The sequence below is a fragment of the Telopea speciosissima genome, chromosome 5, assembly GCF_018873765.1.
Source record: "Telopea speciosissima isolate NSW1024214 ecotype Mountain lineage chromosome 5, Tspe_v1, whole genome shotgun sequence".
NCBI lineage: Eukaryota > Viridiplantae > Streptophyta > Magnoliopsida > Proteales > Proteaceae > Telopea > Telopea speciosissima.
In genome coordinates, this window is record NC_057920.1 from 3,384,931 (window position 1) to 3,405,079 (window position 20,149).

At 37.9% G+C, this 20,149-nt stretch overlaps 1 protein-coding gene across 1 annotated transcript; it reads right to left on the reverse strand.

Moving 5' to 3' along the window:
* Positions 1–476: 476 nt before the first annotated feature.
* On the reverse strand, positions 477–17,524 carry LOC122661709. Its single transcript, XM_043857208.1, has 10 exons — positions 17,254–17,524; positions 15,273–15,339; positions 11,935–12,188; positions 9,138–9,744; positions 8,364–9,038; positions 7,545–7,985; positions 7,000–7,194; positions 3,372–3,428; positions 774–836; positions 477–702 (listed from the first exon to the last, which is right to left on the reverse strand). Exons 1-10 carry the CDS (start codon positions 17,283–17,285, stop codon positions 616–618), a joined length of 2,478 nt encoding a protein of 825 aa, XP_043713143.1. The 5' UTR covers positions 17,286–17,524; the 3' UTR covers positions 477–615.
* Positions 17,525–20,149: the final 2,625 nt, after the last annotated feature.

The window sequence follows — 20,149 nt, forward strand, 5'->3', positions numbered from 1 at the left end:
AGACAATATCAAGGATTAAGAGATTCACACACACACACACACTATCTCAGATTATACCCTCTAGATTCAGTCATACAGGGAAGGTGTATGATAAATGTGGGAAGGTATATGATAAATGTGAAATGAATCAAAACCCTCAGAATTCGGAAACAGAGAGAGAAACAAATAAGAATTCGGAAACAGAGAGATCAGAATTCGGAAACAGAGAGAGACCAATAAATTGTACAAAACCATTCTGCCACACGTACAATTTTATTTCAAAATTCAATATTTCATTGGGGTGGGGTGGTGTGGTGGGGGACGAGATACATTTTTTCTTTTGCTACACAAATTTTGGGTCAGGCTAGGCCCATGCCTGGGATACATGCCTTTATAGATTAAGCTAGGCCACCCAGGTCCATCCCATCAAGTTGCAACCCTGCCGAGTAGGTATTTGCACTTGTCTCTAACGACCAGTGACTCAGTGAGTTTGGGGTGTGAACTCAACGATATGAAATATGTACATGAATCCATCTGATCAACCTTACATTGTAAACACGATTACCTTAATCCTCCAGAAACTTTCTGCACAAATCATTCCCCTTATCTACATACATGAAAGTCGAGATAGAAAAGTCAACCTCCCATGCTGTAGGAAGGATGAGAATGGTGACCAGCAGCAGAGTACTCTTTGGCGTAGTCATTGGATGCTAGCAAGTTGACCTGCAGAAAAGTTCTCTTAAACAACCCACAGCAAAGTTTGTGAAAGCTATCAGGAAGAGCATGACAAATACCTTAATAATCTCAGACTTTGAGATGGAACGCATAGGGACTGCAAGGACACTCATGTTGAAAGCCTGAGTTCCAGAAAGGAGGAAAAAACAAAGTATTAACATCATAGAAAGATCATTCCACAAGTAGCGGCTACATTATATCCTGAAAGAGAAGATTTTTGTCATCACAGTTGCAAATATAACATTTCTAACTAGTTCTGGGGACATTGTTTTTGAGTAGGGAAGGTGAATTGGCCATAAGCATGGTTCTTATCAACTCCAGCCAAACTTGGTTGGTTTTAGCCAATGATCCATTTTGGTACATTGGCATCTGCATTCTGCACTGCCTCCCCACAGTGGGACTCGGGTTCAAGTCTTGCCCGCACCTCTATGAGTATGTTGTGTTAAGCTGCAGCATGAGTTCAGCTGTTCCCCTCGACTTGTGAGCAAGCCAAGGGGGCAGAGTTTCAAACCCCCCCCACCCACCCCCATACAAAAAAAAAAAAAAAAAAAAAGGAGAAGAAGAAAAAAGGCAGGTTTTATACCAAGATGCCTTTTATTATCCCTTTGGTTTTGGGGGAAGGGTTAAGTCCGCATACTGTTCCATGAAAATCTTCCACCATACACAGCATGTTCCGCTGCTCCCCTCAACTTGTGAGCAAGCGAAGGGGCCAGAATCCTCCGCCAAAAGAAAAAAGGGCAGGTTTTATACCAAGATGCCTTTTCTTCTCATTTAGTTTTGGGGAAGTGGTGGGGTCGAAATACTGTTCCAAGAAAATCTTCCGCCGTTCTTTAGTTAGGGTTGCAACTTCAGCCAAGCCAAATGCAACCTGAACCCATCAGGCCTGATGAGTTACCCCAACCTTAGGTCAGATTGTACCAGGGTTAAGGTTGAGGTCTGAGGCTCAACCAAAACTACACCTTACAAATATACATGCATCTGCACTTCTATATTTATACATAACTTAGTACAAAGTTTTTTTTCTCCCAATAAAGTACCATTAATTGCATATAGTACACATATTCTCAACTTAATCATATAAGAGGTCAAACAAATTTAAGGGAAATTGTGAAATTTTTTGCAGAAATTTGGACTCAGTTTGACCCAGCCCAGCCTCATTTTTGAACAGATTCGCAGGGCCAGGCTTAGACTGAACCCAGCTATATGGGCTGGTTAGGGCTGGGATATGTAACCTCGGGTTGCGCTAGGGTAGACATCAACCCAGAAAAACCCGGCCTGAGTTGCATCACCATATTGAATCAACTAGTTAGGTTCTCAATAATTTAAAACTAATTTTCGAGGAAACATCACCCTTGATTTTTCATAAGATTACTAGACCGCTTTCCCAATTCCCATCCTCCAAGGGATTGTTCTAATGATGAACCAAGTGTTTCATCAAAAATAAAAGGATAAAATGAAGAAAAAGTTAATATGTCCGTGCTTGACCTCAAACCCTACAACACTTGGTGGTGCAAGAAGATGCCAAGTACATATTTTGTAATTTAAACAGATATGGGTTGTCATTTTTCAGATTCATGACAGGTTGGGTGCAACACACTCCATTTCCAATCCTGTTCGAGCATATGAGCAAAAACTACTTGAGAATTAATGGGGCAAAGGATTGAGTTGACAGTGCTGGAAGTCCAATAACAAAACCGGAGTAAATTAAAAAATATTTATTTGGGTCAATTGGCTTCAAGGCCCACAAGTGGTTTTCTCCTTTCAGTTTTTTATTAGAATATTATTATATGGGTCACGTTATGTGGGTGGTTGAATAAAAGCATGCATCTGGTAATTGGTTGTTGTTTCTGGATCCTTCAAAATCTCCTTTAGTAGTGGCCGTAGATAGCAAGTGTCCCATTTCTGCCTTATATTTGAAGCTGAAGATGAATTAAAGCACACCTACTTTAATAGCTAAATTGGCTGTTTTCTGTGTGGACTTACAGTATGAAGTTGGATTCCAACTTCCAAGGCTTCCCTTCTCTTCCATAGTCTTCCTTTTATTTCTTAAAACCTCAACAGATATTAAAATCACAAACTCTTTAACCACAACCTAGCCTGTATCATTCCTCTTCAATACTCTACAGCCTGATTAGTCTATGAATCCAAGAAACACACTGGCAGAGAGAAAGAGGGGCGGGGGGGAGAAATCATCTTTAACCCAGCACGTCCATTTAAAACCCAAGAACAAACTGTCCACCCTAAGAGGTTGCAATATTCTACCTTTCTAAATCCTCCTTCGAAGTTTCTTTAAAATCTATAGCCACTAGACTAGTTTATGAAACCGGAAATACCCATGCTTAGCTTTGAACCCAAGAACAACACCAGGGCTAGCTGACACAACACTGGGGCTTAGTATTATCTCCTTTCATGTTAAAGCAGCCTAGGAGGATCAGGTTTTTATCCTACAGCAGATTTTCAGTCAATTATTAATTAGATACTATAGATGTAAAAGGATGATAAGGATAGGGCATCTTGGTTCTCTCAAATAAATAAGACCATCCTTGCTAGACAAACCTCAAGAGACCACTATATGGAACAACAGAGCTTAAGGTACATTTTATAAGCAACAAAACTGAATCCAGTCACAAATTGTCAGTGGCAGAATGAGAACTCACCCTGAAAGGATCACCCCTCAAAGACTGCACAAACATAGAATTTGCCGACCCTCTACCCTGGAAAGGGAACAAACAAAATAATTGCATCATTTAATATCAAGAATAGAAGAAACATAATTAATCACAGCCAAAAGATTGTAATTTGAATTTCCTATCCAAAAAAATAAAAACCTGCTGATTACAAACAGCATATTTGAGTAACTCATGAATTTTCCAACTTCCTTTTCATTGTGACATAGAGACGAGTTATGGGATAATCTGGTTTTAGTTTCTAGAAAATCTATTGTAAATATGAAGAGCCATGTGCGTAGAAAAAAACTTTTAATGGCAAGGGCATAATGTCAACATAAAAACCATCGAATCCTTAGTGGCTAATAGGGTAATTTTCAGTTATGGGTACTGCCAAAACTATGAGCATCAAAATTAATGAAGAGTCACACACTGTTCATGAAGAAATTAATTATTATCTTGGTCACTCAAGGAAGGTGTGCAGACAACAATGGTGCATGACGAATTGTTGGAAATTCAAGGGGAAGAAAAGGAAAGAGAAAGAGATAATACACTGGAGACTTGTGGACACACAGATGGCACCGAATCCCACTGGTTTATGTATCAGGTCATAGCTTTGTTTAGTAGCATGTTGTGTTAGAACAGTGCTTATTCAGTTGAGTAAGATCAAAGTCACTAAGGACCCTTCACTTCTATGTAAGATAGTTTGTGCGAGTCATGGAAGTATAATAATAATGGCCATAGGGTAAGTTGCAATTTTCATTTGATTCCTGAGATGGATTAATTTTACAAGAGGATTTGATCACTTGGATTGATTAGTTAATTGAGATTAAAGAAGAATTTCAATGTCACAGCAGGAGATCGGCCAACTAGAGGCTTACATATAGGCTGTAAACCAACCTATTTTGAATCAGAGAAAAACTAATTGTCACCATCATTGGCAACAGTTAGCCTGTCTCCAAGTAACAAACTCACAATTCCTTGCCATGGGACAGATATGGATGTGTAAGGGTGGGTTCATGTGATAGATGACCCAAATTCCTTTCGGTGGTAAAATTTCAGCCTGATATAAGAAAGGGAAGTCATTAAAAGTCCAGTTTCATCAAAATATGAAGATTCCATTTTGGTATATAATGAAATATATTGGCATTTTGAAGCACTTCCACTGCTTATTTAGGCTGAAACTAGATCAATGAGTCGCTCTGGGGTCCTCCATAACATGGCCACACCAACATTAGCCATATGGCAAGCAGCGACGATCCTAAACTTCACCAAGTTTGGTTACATTTAGAAGGACCACAACTGAATGAGATCGGATTACAACTACAGTGTTCTAGCCATCTGCATTCATTGTGAAATTCAATTCCTCAATGGGTTCATAGAGCTCTTTCCTCCTCTCCTTTCTTCTTACTTCTATTTCTTCCTCCCCAGCACTGCACCCACCAACTGACCAGCCTATCCCCCACCCCAATCCACCCCCCCCCAACCATTATCCATTACCATGCCCCAAGATGAAAGCACCTTCTCATCTAGATTTCGGTCTCCAAACTAGAACTCTCCCACCACACCAGACACAACCTATAAAACTTTGGGAATCCCTCTCTTTCTCAACTGTCCTGCTATATATCTTCACAAATAATCCATCCCCTCAAGTTTCTTTCAATTCCGAACCCTAAAATCCTCCTCTTCATTTCTCCTTTGAAAGTATATCTCAATGCCCTATCTTGAATTCTTGATTCTGTTTTCTTGTCTAATTATCTGCCCTACCCCTAATTCATCTAAAGATAATAGATCTTCCCCATGATATGAAAAAAACTAGTCAAGTGGTGCAGGATTACCCATCCCTCTTGTAGGAAGAAATACCAATGGTTCAAAAAGACATTATGAGCCTTTTTTTTAATATTAACTTGACAAACACACTCTTTCAACTCTAGCATACCTATTTTCTTCTTTGTCTTTCTATTTATTTCTTCTCTGGCAGGTTAAGTTGATTCATTGTTCATTAGGTTTGTTCTTGTCATTTTTCTCTTTTTAAGCTTGACGTAATAATACATATGTATCAACAAAAATACATTGTAAATGATACTATATTTTCTACGTCAAATAGTTATCAAAGAACTTTTTAGCGACTACATGCACTTATCTCTTTTTGAGATAATTATCATAATATCTTTCTACCACAATTATTAGTTATAAGCCTAATGTACACCAAAGTACAACAGAATGTTTTCTCAATTTTCTCTTAATTTTGCTTATAATAGGTTAGTATTAGACAAGCTAATCATAACAAAGATGGAAGCTATGGTTATAAGCAAAACAATCAAAGCGTTATCTGGATACTTCCAAATAGACTTGAGTTTCTACCAAATCTGGTGATTCTTTAATAGCTCTTAATTTTTATCTTTTGATTATTCAGTTTTGACAGTTTAAATTAAATGGCAAATTTTCACTTTGTCCGCATCAGAATTGTCCAACATTTTGAGCCACTCATGACAACTGGGTTTGGCCAACCAGTCATGCCTATTAGCCATGTGTCAAATTTGGGATCCCATTTTAGTGAGATGGCTCATTATGAATAGAGCTATTGCACTGGTATTTTCAATGGTCAAAACACATTGCTCAAGCTGAAATTTGAACCAGTTTTTTAAGATTTATAGCTCCACATAGGAAAATTAGATATACTGAAACTTACTAGACTGATAGATGATTTGGATAACACCTTGACAAAATTTGACGGCCAATGGATCTGCAATGTGGCAGATATTTGGACCATTCTGATGAGCTTATCAAACCAGGCCGTTATGGAAAATATTGCCCTAATTAATTAAAATTTATGTTCATATTTTTAGTTGATATCATAGTTGTCAATGCACCACCTAGGCGTCCAGGCTCTTTCTTGGGTCCAAGGAGACAGCAAACCTTGTAGACACTTCAAGAGTTTACGTTGATTTATTTTTATAGCTTTGTTTTTCGGTCAATATGCTTATATTATATCCTATGCTTTGTTTATTTTATGTTGGTTTTCTCATATTAGGTCATTACTAGCATAACTATATCATATTGCATTAATATTGCTTCTATGTTGCATCTAAGCATAATTATATAAAATTCTCATTGCTCTATTACATATAATTATATACTGCACGCCTAGGTCGCCGAGGCAACTCTAGTTGCCTAGGTCGCCGAGGCAACTCTAGTTGCCTAGGCGCCCCTCCTATGCCTTGGGTAGCCTAGTGCCCTAGTCGCCTTGACAACTACGCTTGAGATATCTTAAAATTTATTCTTAGTTGATATGTCTTAAATATCTCATTGGCTATATATGTTTCTTTTCTACTTTTTTTCTCTCTTTTTTACTTTATATTATATACAAATTATTTCCTTTCCCTGTTTAATTAAATCTTAAATCACCATCGACAGGTTTTTTTAGTAGTAATACTAAACATGTCACACACACGCACACACATGGTGAAATTACCTAATTGTAACATCAAAGCACATCAGAAACAGATGCACACACCACATGTTGAGGTGCAAAATAACATGTTCTTCAATGCATCTCATTTATCCCATTACTTAGACTCCACACATGGAACAGACAAACAGAAACAGACCAAATTACCTCCAAGGAAATATCCCTAAGCCTTCTTCCAGTTTGAGCACAGCAAACACGGACAACATGTTCGTCACTACTCCCACTGATAATGTAGTCCCTTCCATTCATGTAATATGAACGAGTATAATTCTGAGTACTTCCAGTTGATGCTATCTCAAATTTCATGTGCAGCCTTCCATCCACTGCCAAAAGTTGTCTAACCTACAATTTTAACCGATTAGACTCCAATAAATAACCCATCAACGTTAGTATTACACTACTATTTATCCCTGATCCCTAACACCGTTCCAAAAACAAAGTAAATGTGCAGGAGTTTTACACCCATCATTCAATAGTCCCCCTCCCCACCAGGGATACCATAAAGACTAAGGTTGATTTTCCAAGAAAGACTCAAAGGTCACAATGATTAAAAAAAATGAAATCATCAAGCTTTCCAATCATGATCCCAAGGTTGGACCCGACATTGTATTCATACTAGTTGGAAAAATTCACTCTTATGTGATAGTTAGTCTGTACTACTCAGACCACATACTAAACTTATATAGAGGTACCTCATTATCAACAGCTGAAGCAAGCAAATAGTGGTCATCAGGAGAAAAGCACACCATCACATTTCCTCTTGAGCTCGAAGCCGCATAGCAAGGTTTTAGTGGTTTTTGCCTCAAGTCCCACATCTTTATATATTGATCAAATGATGAAGTAGCAAATATCGAGGGGGAATGGTGGGAAAACTTAACAACATTGATATTCTCTTGGTGCATATCAGTGAATATCTGTAAGCGTTTTCCACTGGCAATATCATACAGAGCCACATTTTTAGAGTACCCACTTGCGAGAAAATGTTCATCCGTTGAATTGACATGAACAGACGTCAATTGTTCAAAATAATCGAAGGTAACAGTATCCACACTGCAGTATCTGTCTGTAACCATCGAAGGCATTTTCCGGACATCGTACAAATGCAAGGAACCATTATCAGAGCCAACAATAAGCTGAAATTGAACATAAAAGAAAAAAACAAGGTAAGCACTTCCCGCATCAGGAATGATCCAAAAAAATTATAAAAAAGAAGAAAATTGCATTAAGATACTCAGCAATGGGAGTATTTATGTTTCGTAGCCAATATAATAGTAGCTCATCTCTTTTAATTTTCGATAGATAATAGATAGTAGTTCTCATTAATCAACAGAACATCAAGTGATAGTGCATATGGATGGCTTATGAACCCTAAAGCCTAAAACCCTAAACCCTTTGAAAAATAAAGATTTCTTTTCAGAGCATGGTTGTCCATTCCTGACATCACAAATCAAGCATTCACAATTAGACAAACATAAATTTACCTGATTGAGTTATATGGGGTCATTGCGTACCTTGGAAGGATAACTTTTTAGCCAACATAGCCCTAAGATGCTGCTCAATGATCCTCTGGATGGGTGATAACGAACAAGTTTCCCATTCTCATGGTTGATAACAACCAGTTCACCATCCAAAGTTCCAAAAACCATGAGACTGGAGTCAGATGGATGATACTCAAATTGTCGTGGACGAAGACTATTATTTTCTTCTCCAGAGGTGCTGCTGAACTTAGAGAGTGGATACAGAAGTGGCCAAGTCGAAGAACCGACTTTAGCAGCACAAATTGACCTGGAAAAGAAATATTGACTCTTTGCAGAAGGATACTGTTGCTTTGATGAGGGAGATGTTTGCAACCGAGGGGCACCTGGTCCCATTTCACGCTTCTGCAAGATACTAACTACACTCTCTTTATACTGTCGGTTGTAGGGTAAAAACTCGTAGTATCTGGAAAATATTATCTTGGCCGCTGCCCTGTCTGTGTCTTTAATGGGCAAATTGTCTAATACTCTCAAACGGGATAGTGAAGTAATTATGTACTCTCTGTAATGCTTTTCAAAGCAAATTGGTGACGGATGATGTGAAATATACTTCTTTAGGGCAACATCAGCAGCACCTGATCTGCACCTCAAATTAAGGGCATCTACAGAAGACTCTTCTTCCTCTTCAGTCAACAGAGCACCAAATGAAACCTGCTAAGCAGACAAACAAATCCATCATCAGGGTTATGCAACCATTAAATGTTCCCTTCTTGAATCATCCAATTTCATGAGCAAACCACAGGTATTCACCTCATTTTCCAGATTGGTCTGTCCGTGCAATGCAGGGAGAACACTAGACAATCGCTCCACCAAGCGTATTCTCTGCTGATGAGTTGAAAAGTCCAGCTCACTGTCATCTGATGATTCCTCAGTTGTGCTCTCACGAGTCATAATCAGATCATTTAAAGAAAAGAAGTTCCTAAAACTGTCAACTATGCCAAAATCAGCCCCACTACTAATGCATGGTTCTCCAGCTCCAACATAATCACCACTGTTCAAATAAGGAAAACCTGTTTTGTCACAGGCAAAAATGTTTACTTTCTCACTGGATGATGTAGGACATGGCCCAGTGTCATTGCAACATAAACAATTTTGAAAGCGGAGTTCCACCAAAGATGGGAGTTTTGCTAGTGCAGCACTAGTTGTCCAGAGATTAGCAGCTCTTGTTTCACACATCGAAAGACGCATCAGATTTGGCATACAGGTAAAACAATTTTCCCGGAAACTACTGAGTGAAGTACTAAAATCCAGATTAAGGGTATGTAACTGCATAAAATTTCCAATCATGTTGAGTTTCCGGATATGGGAAGACTTCAAGTTCAAGACTTGACAAGTCAAACCTCTCCTGCAAAGATCCCTATGACAGAGAAATTAATGAGAGTAATGAGTACAGAAGACCTTGATATTAGAGGCAGGATTAAATTAGCCATGAAAGGTGACAAGTCCCCAGAAAAAATGTAAGAACTACAAAGTAGAAGAAACTAACTGACCTGAATAAACATTGCATATAAAAAGACTTGCTTCAGCACATATTACAGATAAATACTAGTGGAAACTCATCGAGGATGAAAATCCAGAAAAACATTCCACAGTACTTGAATCAGGACATGGATGAGGGAGAAAACAGTTTCCGTCTTTATACTGACTACTGGGGGTCGGCTACACAATTCCTTTCTGCCATTCTACTATGCTGAAGGCCCATGAACTTTTTTTTAGTGGTAAGTACAAAATTATAATTAGGAAAGGGAATCTAGAAAATGCACTAGTCATAGAGGCTATGTTGAAGGACAAAAAAACAGCTCATCAATGCCCTAAATATACAAATGTTCATCCATACCGCAGAATGGCTGACTAATATTGTACTCTAACTGTAACAGAAAACAGCAAAGCATGACTTCACAAACTTTCATGGTTGAAGAACAGAGATACAAGTTCTTATGATCCCTCTTAAAGATTTTTTAGATTCTCTTATATCAGAAGGAAATTTAATTGAAATAACAAAAGACAAGCAGGAAATAGAAAACATATATCAACATCAATCCCCCATAAACACCAACCTCCAAGAGTAATGCTGTTCTGTCATGTCCTTTAAATCTTCCAGCACAAGGCACCGGTCCATAAGATGAATTCCTAATCTGCTCAAAATCCCCCCCCCCTTTTTTATTTTTGCAGCAGGTGTCCTTGTAAAAAAAGTTCTCAATTCCCAGCGTGCCACAAAAACTAGGTTCCAAATAGCCTACCTCTCCAAAAATATTGGATTTTCATGGACCAATTAGATCTCTCAGATCAAAGCAGCATGACACGTCAGTTGACTAGAGCTCACTAGGCATCAACTACTACCCAGTTGTAACTTAACGAGTATGATGTCATGAACCCTGCCGTATAAATACTATTGCTCTTTATATGATGGTCTGGCTACTTTGAATAGGCTTCTAATTTGAGGAGAAATACTATTTCCACTCTCTCTGGATATTATTGAACTTCGTCATACGGCCTTTTTTCATTATTTCTTGTCAGTGCACAAGATGTGGGGAAGCAATATGTAAAGGCTTTGTAGGATTGCAGAAAGCAATCACAATGGTGCTTTATTACATGATATTTTCATTTATTGGTAGTTTTTTATGACAAAAAGTTTCCCAGATGGCTGTCTTGGATGGAATCTTCTTGCAGAGACACGTAGTTCTGCCACATGGAAAGGTGATGAGGTATGCTGATAGTTGGATATCTAGGGAATGGTCTGGATATACCATACGTCAAATTTCAGACTCAAATTCAATGATATGGCCTCCCAAGAATGTCCATGCACTTGTCGGTAATCCCGTGAACCCTCTCTATAGTCCTGGATTTTTCAATGGTTTGTTTGCCATGTGGCAAACTCCATTGGCTGAACTTGACGTGTGAGTGGCGGACTTTGGAGTCAACCTGTCCACAAAAGTTCAGTCCAATCTGACGGGCCAGTTAGGAGAACTAGGCGCCCATCAAGAAGTTCCCATCCTAGTACTGATTTTTATGCTAATAAATAGGTATGGAGTGTAAGGAAGAGTTCAGGTCTTTTCTTTCTCTTATTATAGTTTTCTTCTCCTCCTCCTACATGACACCAATTATACTAGTCAATGACAAGTCAACAATTCGTGCCTAGGCAACACAAAACAATCAGCCCCCAAGCTACAATGCCCAGAAGAGCTACTAAATGGGACCTACCAAATGAAGTGACCAATCGGATCAGATATGTCTTAACAAAAGCTCTTTATCATCAGGAGTATATTATCTCTCGTGATGCTCCTAGGCTTATGGCCACCTAGTTGGCCTAGCTTGTGAGATGGTCAACATGTGGGTATATTTACTTGAAAGAAGTTTGACAAAGCAAATTCTATTCCTGTTTTCCAACATTTCAAGCCATTGACAAATCTGTTGCCCCCAATTGTTCAACATTAATTTTCAAGAAGAAAAAGCAGAGAGAATGTTGAAAAATTTACACGATGGCCAAATCAGAAGAATAAATGCTAAATTCTAGAAGAACAAGTGGGTAAGCACTACTACTAATTACCGCAAGAAGTCCTTCCCAAATGACAAATCCTGAAGATCAACAACCCGTAGTTTTTGACTGATTGTACGGATCAAAGACAAGACAGATTCTCCATTCAAGACACAAGGGGATTCATGGAGTATGTCTACTGCGTCAATTTCAGAGAAGTCAATAGTTGAGAACACTTCAATAAGCAGAGGAAAATCAGCATCTTTCAGCTGGTCCAAGAAAACCTCAAGGCAACATGGCTCTTGACGAGATTTTTGAAGCTTGGCCTGAATTCGACAAGAAAGTAACTATTAATCACAACTCTGGATTTCTTCAACAAATTTTTATCTAGGAGTACAAGAAAGAGGAAACAGATCTATGCACATGTATTTGTTACCTAACTCTAACGACATATCAAAAAAGTACAGTAGATACATATTTAAGAAAATATCAAAGAACACATTCTTTTGCCACTTTGATAAGACTGAAAGCAGATTTCAATGTCTAAATAAAACAGCATTATAACATGCCATGATTTTAAAAATAGTTTAGAGTGACACCTGACTAAAGGACGTAAGCAACACAGACTAGCTCCATTTCAGGATTCAAAAATCTTCAGAACAAACGAAATAGTTCATCTTGACAATATATGTTTGATGTAGTTCAAGAGAACAAGGACAACAGCAAACCAGACCATCAAACTGGACCAAGAATGGACTAATATGTGTAATTTTCAGGGTCCAGTGGGTTGTATGCACAATGGGCTTTATACTTTTTGGTTTACTTTTGTAATGGGCCAATTCTATAAGACCGAATATTAGGGATTTAAGTCATATATGGGATTAAGTAGTAAGTTTCTATTTTACGTTTCTTAGTCATTAAGAATATTAGGTTTTTATATTTTGGAGTTTCTATTTTCTTCTAAGCTTATTTAGTTGCTATCTCTCCCGTCTCCACTAGCCAAGGAGAGTTTCTATTTTTGTAATAAGGCAATTTACAAATAAAGGAGGAGGTAGTTCCTAGCTTCCCATGATTTTGACAGTAAGCTTGAATGCTTTGTGCATGCATGTGCTTGTGAGAGACAGCCTGGGTGAGATGTCCATGTAAAGAGAGGTGGGAGACCTTCTTCTTGATGTAGATAAGTCATCTAAAGGGCTTATTTTATTGAAAATAGGTTTTGGGTTGGGTTATGTAGGTGTTGGGCTTTTTATCCCATGGATTTACTTTGTAATTGGCCAATTTAATGAGCCTAAAATATGGGTAGAAAGTAGGAAAACGGGATTTACTTCATTAATTTAGTTAGAGTCCTGTTTTGAGTATGTTATTTTCATTATTTTAGTTTCCTAGTCAGTTTATGTTACCTTATTAGTTAAGGATTGTGTTAGGCCTTTTCTGTCTATTTTTGAGTCTTCTATGTAAGTTTATAAGGGGCTACAGCTTGTACACGAATTTGATTAATGAGATTGAGAAAAAAAAACATAGCCTTATGCTTTACTCTGTGAGAGAGTATGGTGAGAGACCCGGGAGAGAGTGGGATACTCAATCCAATCCTATCATTCTTCTCTATTTTCTATTTTCTTCTTTGTTTCTATTTCAATCGATTTCATTGTGTGATCTGATACAAGTTCTTCAATTGTTGCCTAGCTTTTTGAAGACCAAATCAGCATTAAACTTGGTTCAAGTAGATCCTGCCTGGGGCTAGGTCCTTTGTGATCCAGCCTTATGTTACTTCTAGTTGGTGAGAGACCAACTTATCCTATTGTTTCAGTCTTCTTTTCTTTGTTCTACTGTCTTCAAGCTACTGACCTGTGCATGCCAATACAGGACCATAGAACTCAGTCACCTATATCTCCACATCCAGCCATTGATGTTGATCAAACTTTGAGTATTCGTTTTTCATAACCACAGCTACATTCGACCAGAATTCTGTCCCCATCAGATTACCCTGTTCTGAGATACAGAATATATCTTATTCTGGCTTTTATTCCTGCCCTGCGGTCCTGGTTATTCTTGGTTATCCTTATCCTTGTCACTAGCAATAAGTGATTAGGAATTCCATCAATGTTAACAGACATCAGTCAGGCTTTCTGATGCAGATCAAAGCATGAAGAACAGGACAAAAAACAGTTTTCAAATACAAATTTACTGTTCACATGAACAGTACCCGAGGTGCTGTTCATGTGATGTTATGAGACCCAGCTTAGATCATGTGTGCCTCTATTATAGAAACCTTGGACAGCAAGACACCCCAGGATCGATGGGACAGCTTCTAGAAGATTGAAGACCAAGTTAGCTTCCTTTTTTTTGACAAGGATCTAGTTTTTATTTTAGAGAATATTTTATAGTTTCTATTTTTTAAAGCTTGTCAAAGTTAGAGTTTCTATTTTAGTTGCTTAGCTTTTATTTAGAAGTCTCTATTTTGTTAAGTTTCTATTTCAGTCCTTTGTTTCCTTTTAGTTAAATTTAGTTTCTATTTTCGTTTGGTTTCTATTTTTGAGACTTTCTATTTTGTGAAGCTTAGGCCAAGCTATAAATAGGCCCCATCAGTTGTACTTGCATTAAGACTTAATTAATGGATTTCTATTGTTTGCCTGCAAGTGTTTAGTCTGAGAAGACTTGTGTTCAACAGCTGAGATAGCTGTGGCTAGGAGGCCCCAGGCTGAGATAACCTACTACCCCTATCCCTCCTCTATATCCTCTTCTTCTTCTTCTTATCCTTTTCTATCATTCTATGCTCTTCTTTCATATGTAAACAGGAAAAAAAAAAAAAAAAAAAAAACAACAACAATGAAAGTTTCAGTTATTCAATTTGTTCATCCTTATTGTGTTAATCCTGGTTGCAATCGATCGATCTCCCGCTGGTTTCCCTGGTTCGAAGTCGACTTTTGCATTATTTTACATATGAAAAAAGAACATAGAATGATAGAAAAGGGAATGTTTCTGAACCCTTGTGTTCAAGGTATCCCCATTGTTGCTGCTCTGTTTTGTGCAAGGGAATGTTTTCTGAACCCTTGCGTTTCAGCTTACCAATCCCCTTCACTGCATCTGGGTTTTTTATTCGTTGCACTCAATTTTTATCTTGTTTTTCCTAACTTGAACTCATACATGTCAAACATACTCTTAATAATTTAAAAGTGTAAGGTTCAGACTTTTTTTATTTTGGGTGGGGAGGGAGGTTGTACTACAAGGTTCAGACTTGAGATTTAACATCAAGCAAAGGTCTGAAGCCATCAATACAACAATACCTTCTTTGATACCATATTGGTCGTTTTATAATTGGTGGTAGCTACAAATGAGAGTGCAGTAATGATTAGTCATTACATGGTCTAACAAGTGAAAATAAAGATGAATAGAATTTTATCAAGAGCAACCTTAATGAAGCAACAAAGAATTGTAGAATTGGGTTCCATGCCTTGTCTCTTGCAAGAATCAAGATACCTAAAGAAAACACAAGGAATTCAGAGTTACTAAAGCATTAAAATGACATTGTCATAACTATCCATAACAATTTGTTCCTAATAACAAGAAAGACCGTGATCACCAAGTCAATAACGGTGCTCTTTTCTATTAGCTCTTTGAAACTATCCAATTGTCCCAAAATAAAACACTAACCAAGAAACTTCAATAATATCTGAAAATTTTCTTTTTAAGCAGTCAGCACAAAAACTTCTGCAGTCAAAAATAACAGTCTTAACTCAACCCTAATAGGATGTAACATATAGTATAAACCTGGTAGCCAAAATATTTTTGAATTGAAAAAAAAATTACAAATACCCTTTAAAAGAATATTTCCTAACCTGGAAAAATTAAGTGAATTTAAATACTCCAAGGGTGTTTATGTGTGGGAAGATTCATAATATAAACCAAATAATAATAATAATTAATAATTATCATCGAAAGAGTGAAATTTCGGAACAAGGAAAAAAATTGCCTCGCCCACACGTAATTCACTCGATCAATTTCATGAGCAGTAAAGTACATAGGGGCATTTCAGTAACCTACCCTGTGTATTTATATAAATACATTTAGATACTTCTCTTTTCCATGTGATAAGAACGGGTGAGCTAGCTCACCCATTGTCCTCTGAACAATAATTTCTATATAGCAAGTTTCTTTTACTCAATCTCTATTTAAGTTATCAACAGCTATGGTGATCGCATGAGTGGTGCCAATTACAATATAGACCCTTGACAGAGAGGGGGGCCTTCCTTCTTCCGTAAATCCAACCCTACAGTGAAGCTGCCATGCTTAACCTTTGGAGTCAAGAACTAAAAATCAAGAAATTCAATCCCCTTCTGTTAGGTTATAAGTAAACATGTTTGAACCTCAGTAAACAAGGCATAATAAACTTTCAGAGAAAAGGCTGGGCACGCCGCCAGGGTGCCCAGCATGTATCATCCTCTATTCTCCCTCTTAGGAAAAGACCCCCTTGCCCTCTTGTGTCCAGCCCTGTGATTGATGTATGCCACTAGCTTACCGAAAGCTGGCAGCATACCCAACCCTCTCCCTAAACTTTAAAAAACCAGTAATTTGCATATCAATGTCAACTGAGAAAAATGACATCTTTTTTTCCCTTCAGAACATTTTTGTTAAAATAAAGTGAGGCAATGAGCCAGGTCCATCCAGTGGCATGACCTTTAATGAATTAGTATTTCACGAAACAAAAACATTAAGTTACAAAGAATCTGATACTCCGAATGCTGACCAAATTATGGAGATCCACAAAAAAAGAACAACTGTGGGTGCTGGAATGGTTTCTATCTCTGAGTTGACACCAGCGGTCACTAATGAGTATGAATTTCCTAGAATGCTATACAATAACTAAAGTTTTTTGTTCTTATTCTTCGTTTTTATCATAAAATTTTACTTTTCATGGCTCTCAGTTCTGGTTTCTGCTTGATCTGGAAAGTCTTGTTGTTTCCTAATGCTCATGGCTCAAGATTTTGCTAAATTTATTGGGGGTGCTTGCATAGAATGAAAATACTAGTTTGTGGATGAGCTAGCATGGTAACTGTGTAACAAATACGTCTTATGATACAACACATTGGCGAAAAATATGCACTGTAAGTGCAACAATAAATTTTAATTTCTCACAAATGAAATGAATAATGTACTCGAACCAGACTTTATACCAATTTTCACAAATTTAGAGTCAGAACCACGAGAAAAAGGGGGGGGGGTCTCTAATTACTCGTTTTCTGAAAACCAACTTGCAGCAACAAAACACAAAGTCAACAACAAATGCCATGAAACCGAACAAGTGTCTCTCATCAAAATATTTTTCAAACTGCTACTTAATAATCCACGCATAGAGTATCAAAAAGCGAGCGAGAGAGAGAAAGAGATCAAAACCTGGCTTCCAAAGTAAGGAGATCGAAAACCATGATTTCGTCTATGTCAAGTGTTTGTCAAATCCTGATCAAGTCCTCGTTCCTAGCCTCAGGAGGAAGGTAAGTACAGAAATCACGTTTGAGAATTGGAACCTGAGATCCATTGCATATGTATAACAAGCAGAGACTGGTTTCTGAAACGAAAACGCACAAGTGTAATGTGTTACACATGAAAATATACATTTGGAAGTCAGGTGAAGCGTAAGCGTGAAAGCCATGTTTTATTTCTCTCTCTTTCTGGTGTCTGAACAAATGGGAATGGCTCAAAAAACTTATGCCACTTGCACAAGCACAACTGCAGGTTCAAGCTAGGAATTTCTTCTGTCCATTTACCAATTAATCCGGTTCTACTATCTGGTCGAACCGGAACAATGTTTTTTCGTGAGCGGTTTGTTTACGAGACACATCGATTCTCGCCCGTGGCCTAGGAATTGGCTTCTATTCTAGACTTCCGTCAAGTTCATGAGTAATTGACTTCTTGATTATAAAGGACGTACCCAATACAGGAGGCTCCCACCATTGTAGGGTCTGAAGAGAGTCATAATTTATGCAGCCTTACCTTGCTTCGCGGAAAGGTTGTTATCCAACTCCCTATCTAAACTTGGAGCCCACCTGGATTGAGGTGCCACACTTGGGTTGGTGGTAAGGTCTCCAAGTGTTGATAAGGTAGACTAGGAATTGACTCACTTCTTATGTTGGCGGTGGATGGTTAGGTTTGAAGGGTTGGGAATTAAATTTAGGGAGATAAGGAGAAGATTCTATGAGCAAGCGACATAGGGGGACACTCCCAATGTGGACTACCATACATAGGGGATAGAGAGGTCATTTAATGTGAAAAGGAGAGAGATAGAGAGAGGGTGCTAATATATCCTCTATGGTTGGCAAAATGGGCTCCTCACAAATCTTGTGGCGTGGCACCAAAGCTTATCAAGTGGATGAGCTCCTGTCAAACCCTACAATGGATTTGGAAACAACTTTTCCTCAAAGCAAGATAAGACTACATAAATTATGATCCTCCTAAGACCCTACAATGGTGGAAGCTTCGTGGATCGGGTATATCCTTTATAATCAAGAAATCAATTACTCGTGACCTTGACGGAAGTCTGAAATTGAAGGCAATTACTCTGCCACGGGCAAGAATCGATGTGTCTCATAAACAAGCCACTAATGACAAAACCTTGTTCCGGTTCGACCAGAAAGTAGAACCGAATTAACTGGTAAATGGCAAGAAAAAGTTCCTAACGTATGTTATGCCATGTGGAAAAATAAAGCTTTAAAAATCATTGAATGGCCGTATGTTTCAAATGGAACATTTGTTTTTGCTTGACAACTGAATAGGAAATTGCCAAATGGCAAAATAGAATATATGGTAAGAAGAATGGGAGAGAAGCGAACCAAAGTTGGTATGTAGCTAATTCAAGCCTATTTTATCTCAGGCCAAGCCAACCAGGTAATTCATAAATAATAGAAGGGGAAGAGTTATCTGTGGGGAGTGTAACCTTGAATGTTTATCGTATGCGGTTCTCTGATCGGTGCGGTTCCCTAGTGCCTTTTACAAGAGGAGGGTGGATCCCATCCGGGTAAAGTATTCGGTCAGGTGCCCCAGGTGGATCCCATCCCCTCTTGTGAGAGGCACTAGGGAACCGCACCGATCAGGGAACCATAGACGATAACAATTCGTGTAACCCTAGGCGTCTTTCATGGAAGGTAGGGTAGTCATTTTGTCTCCTTTGTGTCTAGGTACAGAGCCATGCTCCCACAGAAACCATTTCCCGCCCTAGGGTTACACTCCCCACATAAAACTTTTTCCTATATTATATATATTATTTTTATGGGAGAAAAAACTCTATTTGGTTGCGTAGGTGGAGCATTTTCCATGTAGACAATCTTCTTTGTGTTGGGTTAGCACTATCCATTTAAGACCCTTGATATAATTAAGGCAATAAAAATAACCAATTGGATTCAATAATTATTCCATTTGTATATTCAAACTACTTTTACAAGTAACCGGTTGATTTTAATTATGCCAAGATGCTATATCTCTCTCCACGTTTTTTGTTGTTTTTTTATTTTTTTTTTCAAAAATTCCTTATCTTTCTCTCTCTCCATGGAGAGTTGAAGGTGAGAAAATTTCTCCATGTTGCTTGCTGTGTTTTATTTAAATTTTTTTTCAAAAAATCCTTATCTTTATTCTCAACGATATCTCTTTTTCTCAAACCTCGCTTCTTGAGACGGAGTCTCATGTCCCCTCCAAGTCAGCTACGTTAACCCCTTGAGGTTGGTTTCTAACTGATTCGTTCGACCAAAACAAAAAATGTGTCCTATATATTTTTTGGGGGATAGGGGATGAGGATAGGCCCCAAGGTGGTTTGAACTCATGACCTCGTATTTGAGGAGTTGGTCTTTTGCCAACTGAGCTGATTTATTCACTGATATCTTGCAAATATTGGAGATATCGTTTGAAAATAAAGATAAGGATTTTTTTAAGGAAAAAAAAAAATCAAAACACAATAAGAAACGTGGAGAAGTTTTCTCATCTTCAACTCTCTATGGATTTAGCAAGAGAGAGGCAGATATTGTTGGGAATAAAGATAAAGATTTTATTTAAAAAAAAATACAGCAAAAAACGCGGAAAAGTTTACTACCTTCAACTCTCAGTGGATTCAACAAGCAATCCAATATCGTTGAGAATAAAGATGAGGCTTTTTTGAAAAAACAAAAACAAAACCCAGCAAGAAACATGGAGAAGGTTTTTTTACCTTCAACTCTCTGTGGATTCAGCAAACAAGAAAGAGAGAGAGAGAGATTGTTGAAAATAAAGATAAGTATTTTTTTTAAAATAAAATAAATAAAAAAAC

What these genes read in the sequence shown, in the direction of transcription:
- LOC122661709 (XM_043857208.1), bottom strand. Translation starts at nt 17,285, where the DNA reads ATGGTTTTCGATCTCCTTACTTTGGAAGCCAG. An exon ending in TTTGGGAAGGACTTCTTGCG is followed by an intron (nt 9,745 to 11,934) that starts GTAATTAGTAGT and finishes TCTCTGTCATAG; the next exon opens with GGATCTTTGCAGGAGAGGTT. An exon ending in AGACCAATCTGGAAAATGAG is followed by an intron (nt 9,039 to 9,137) that starts GTGAATACCTGT and finishes TCTGCTTAGCAG; the next exon opens with GTTTCATTTGGTGCTCTGTT.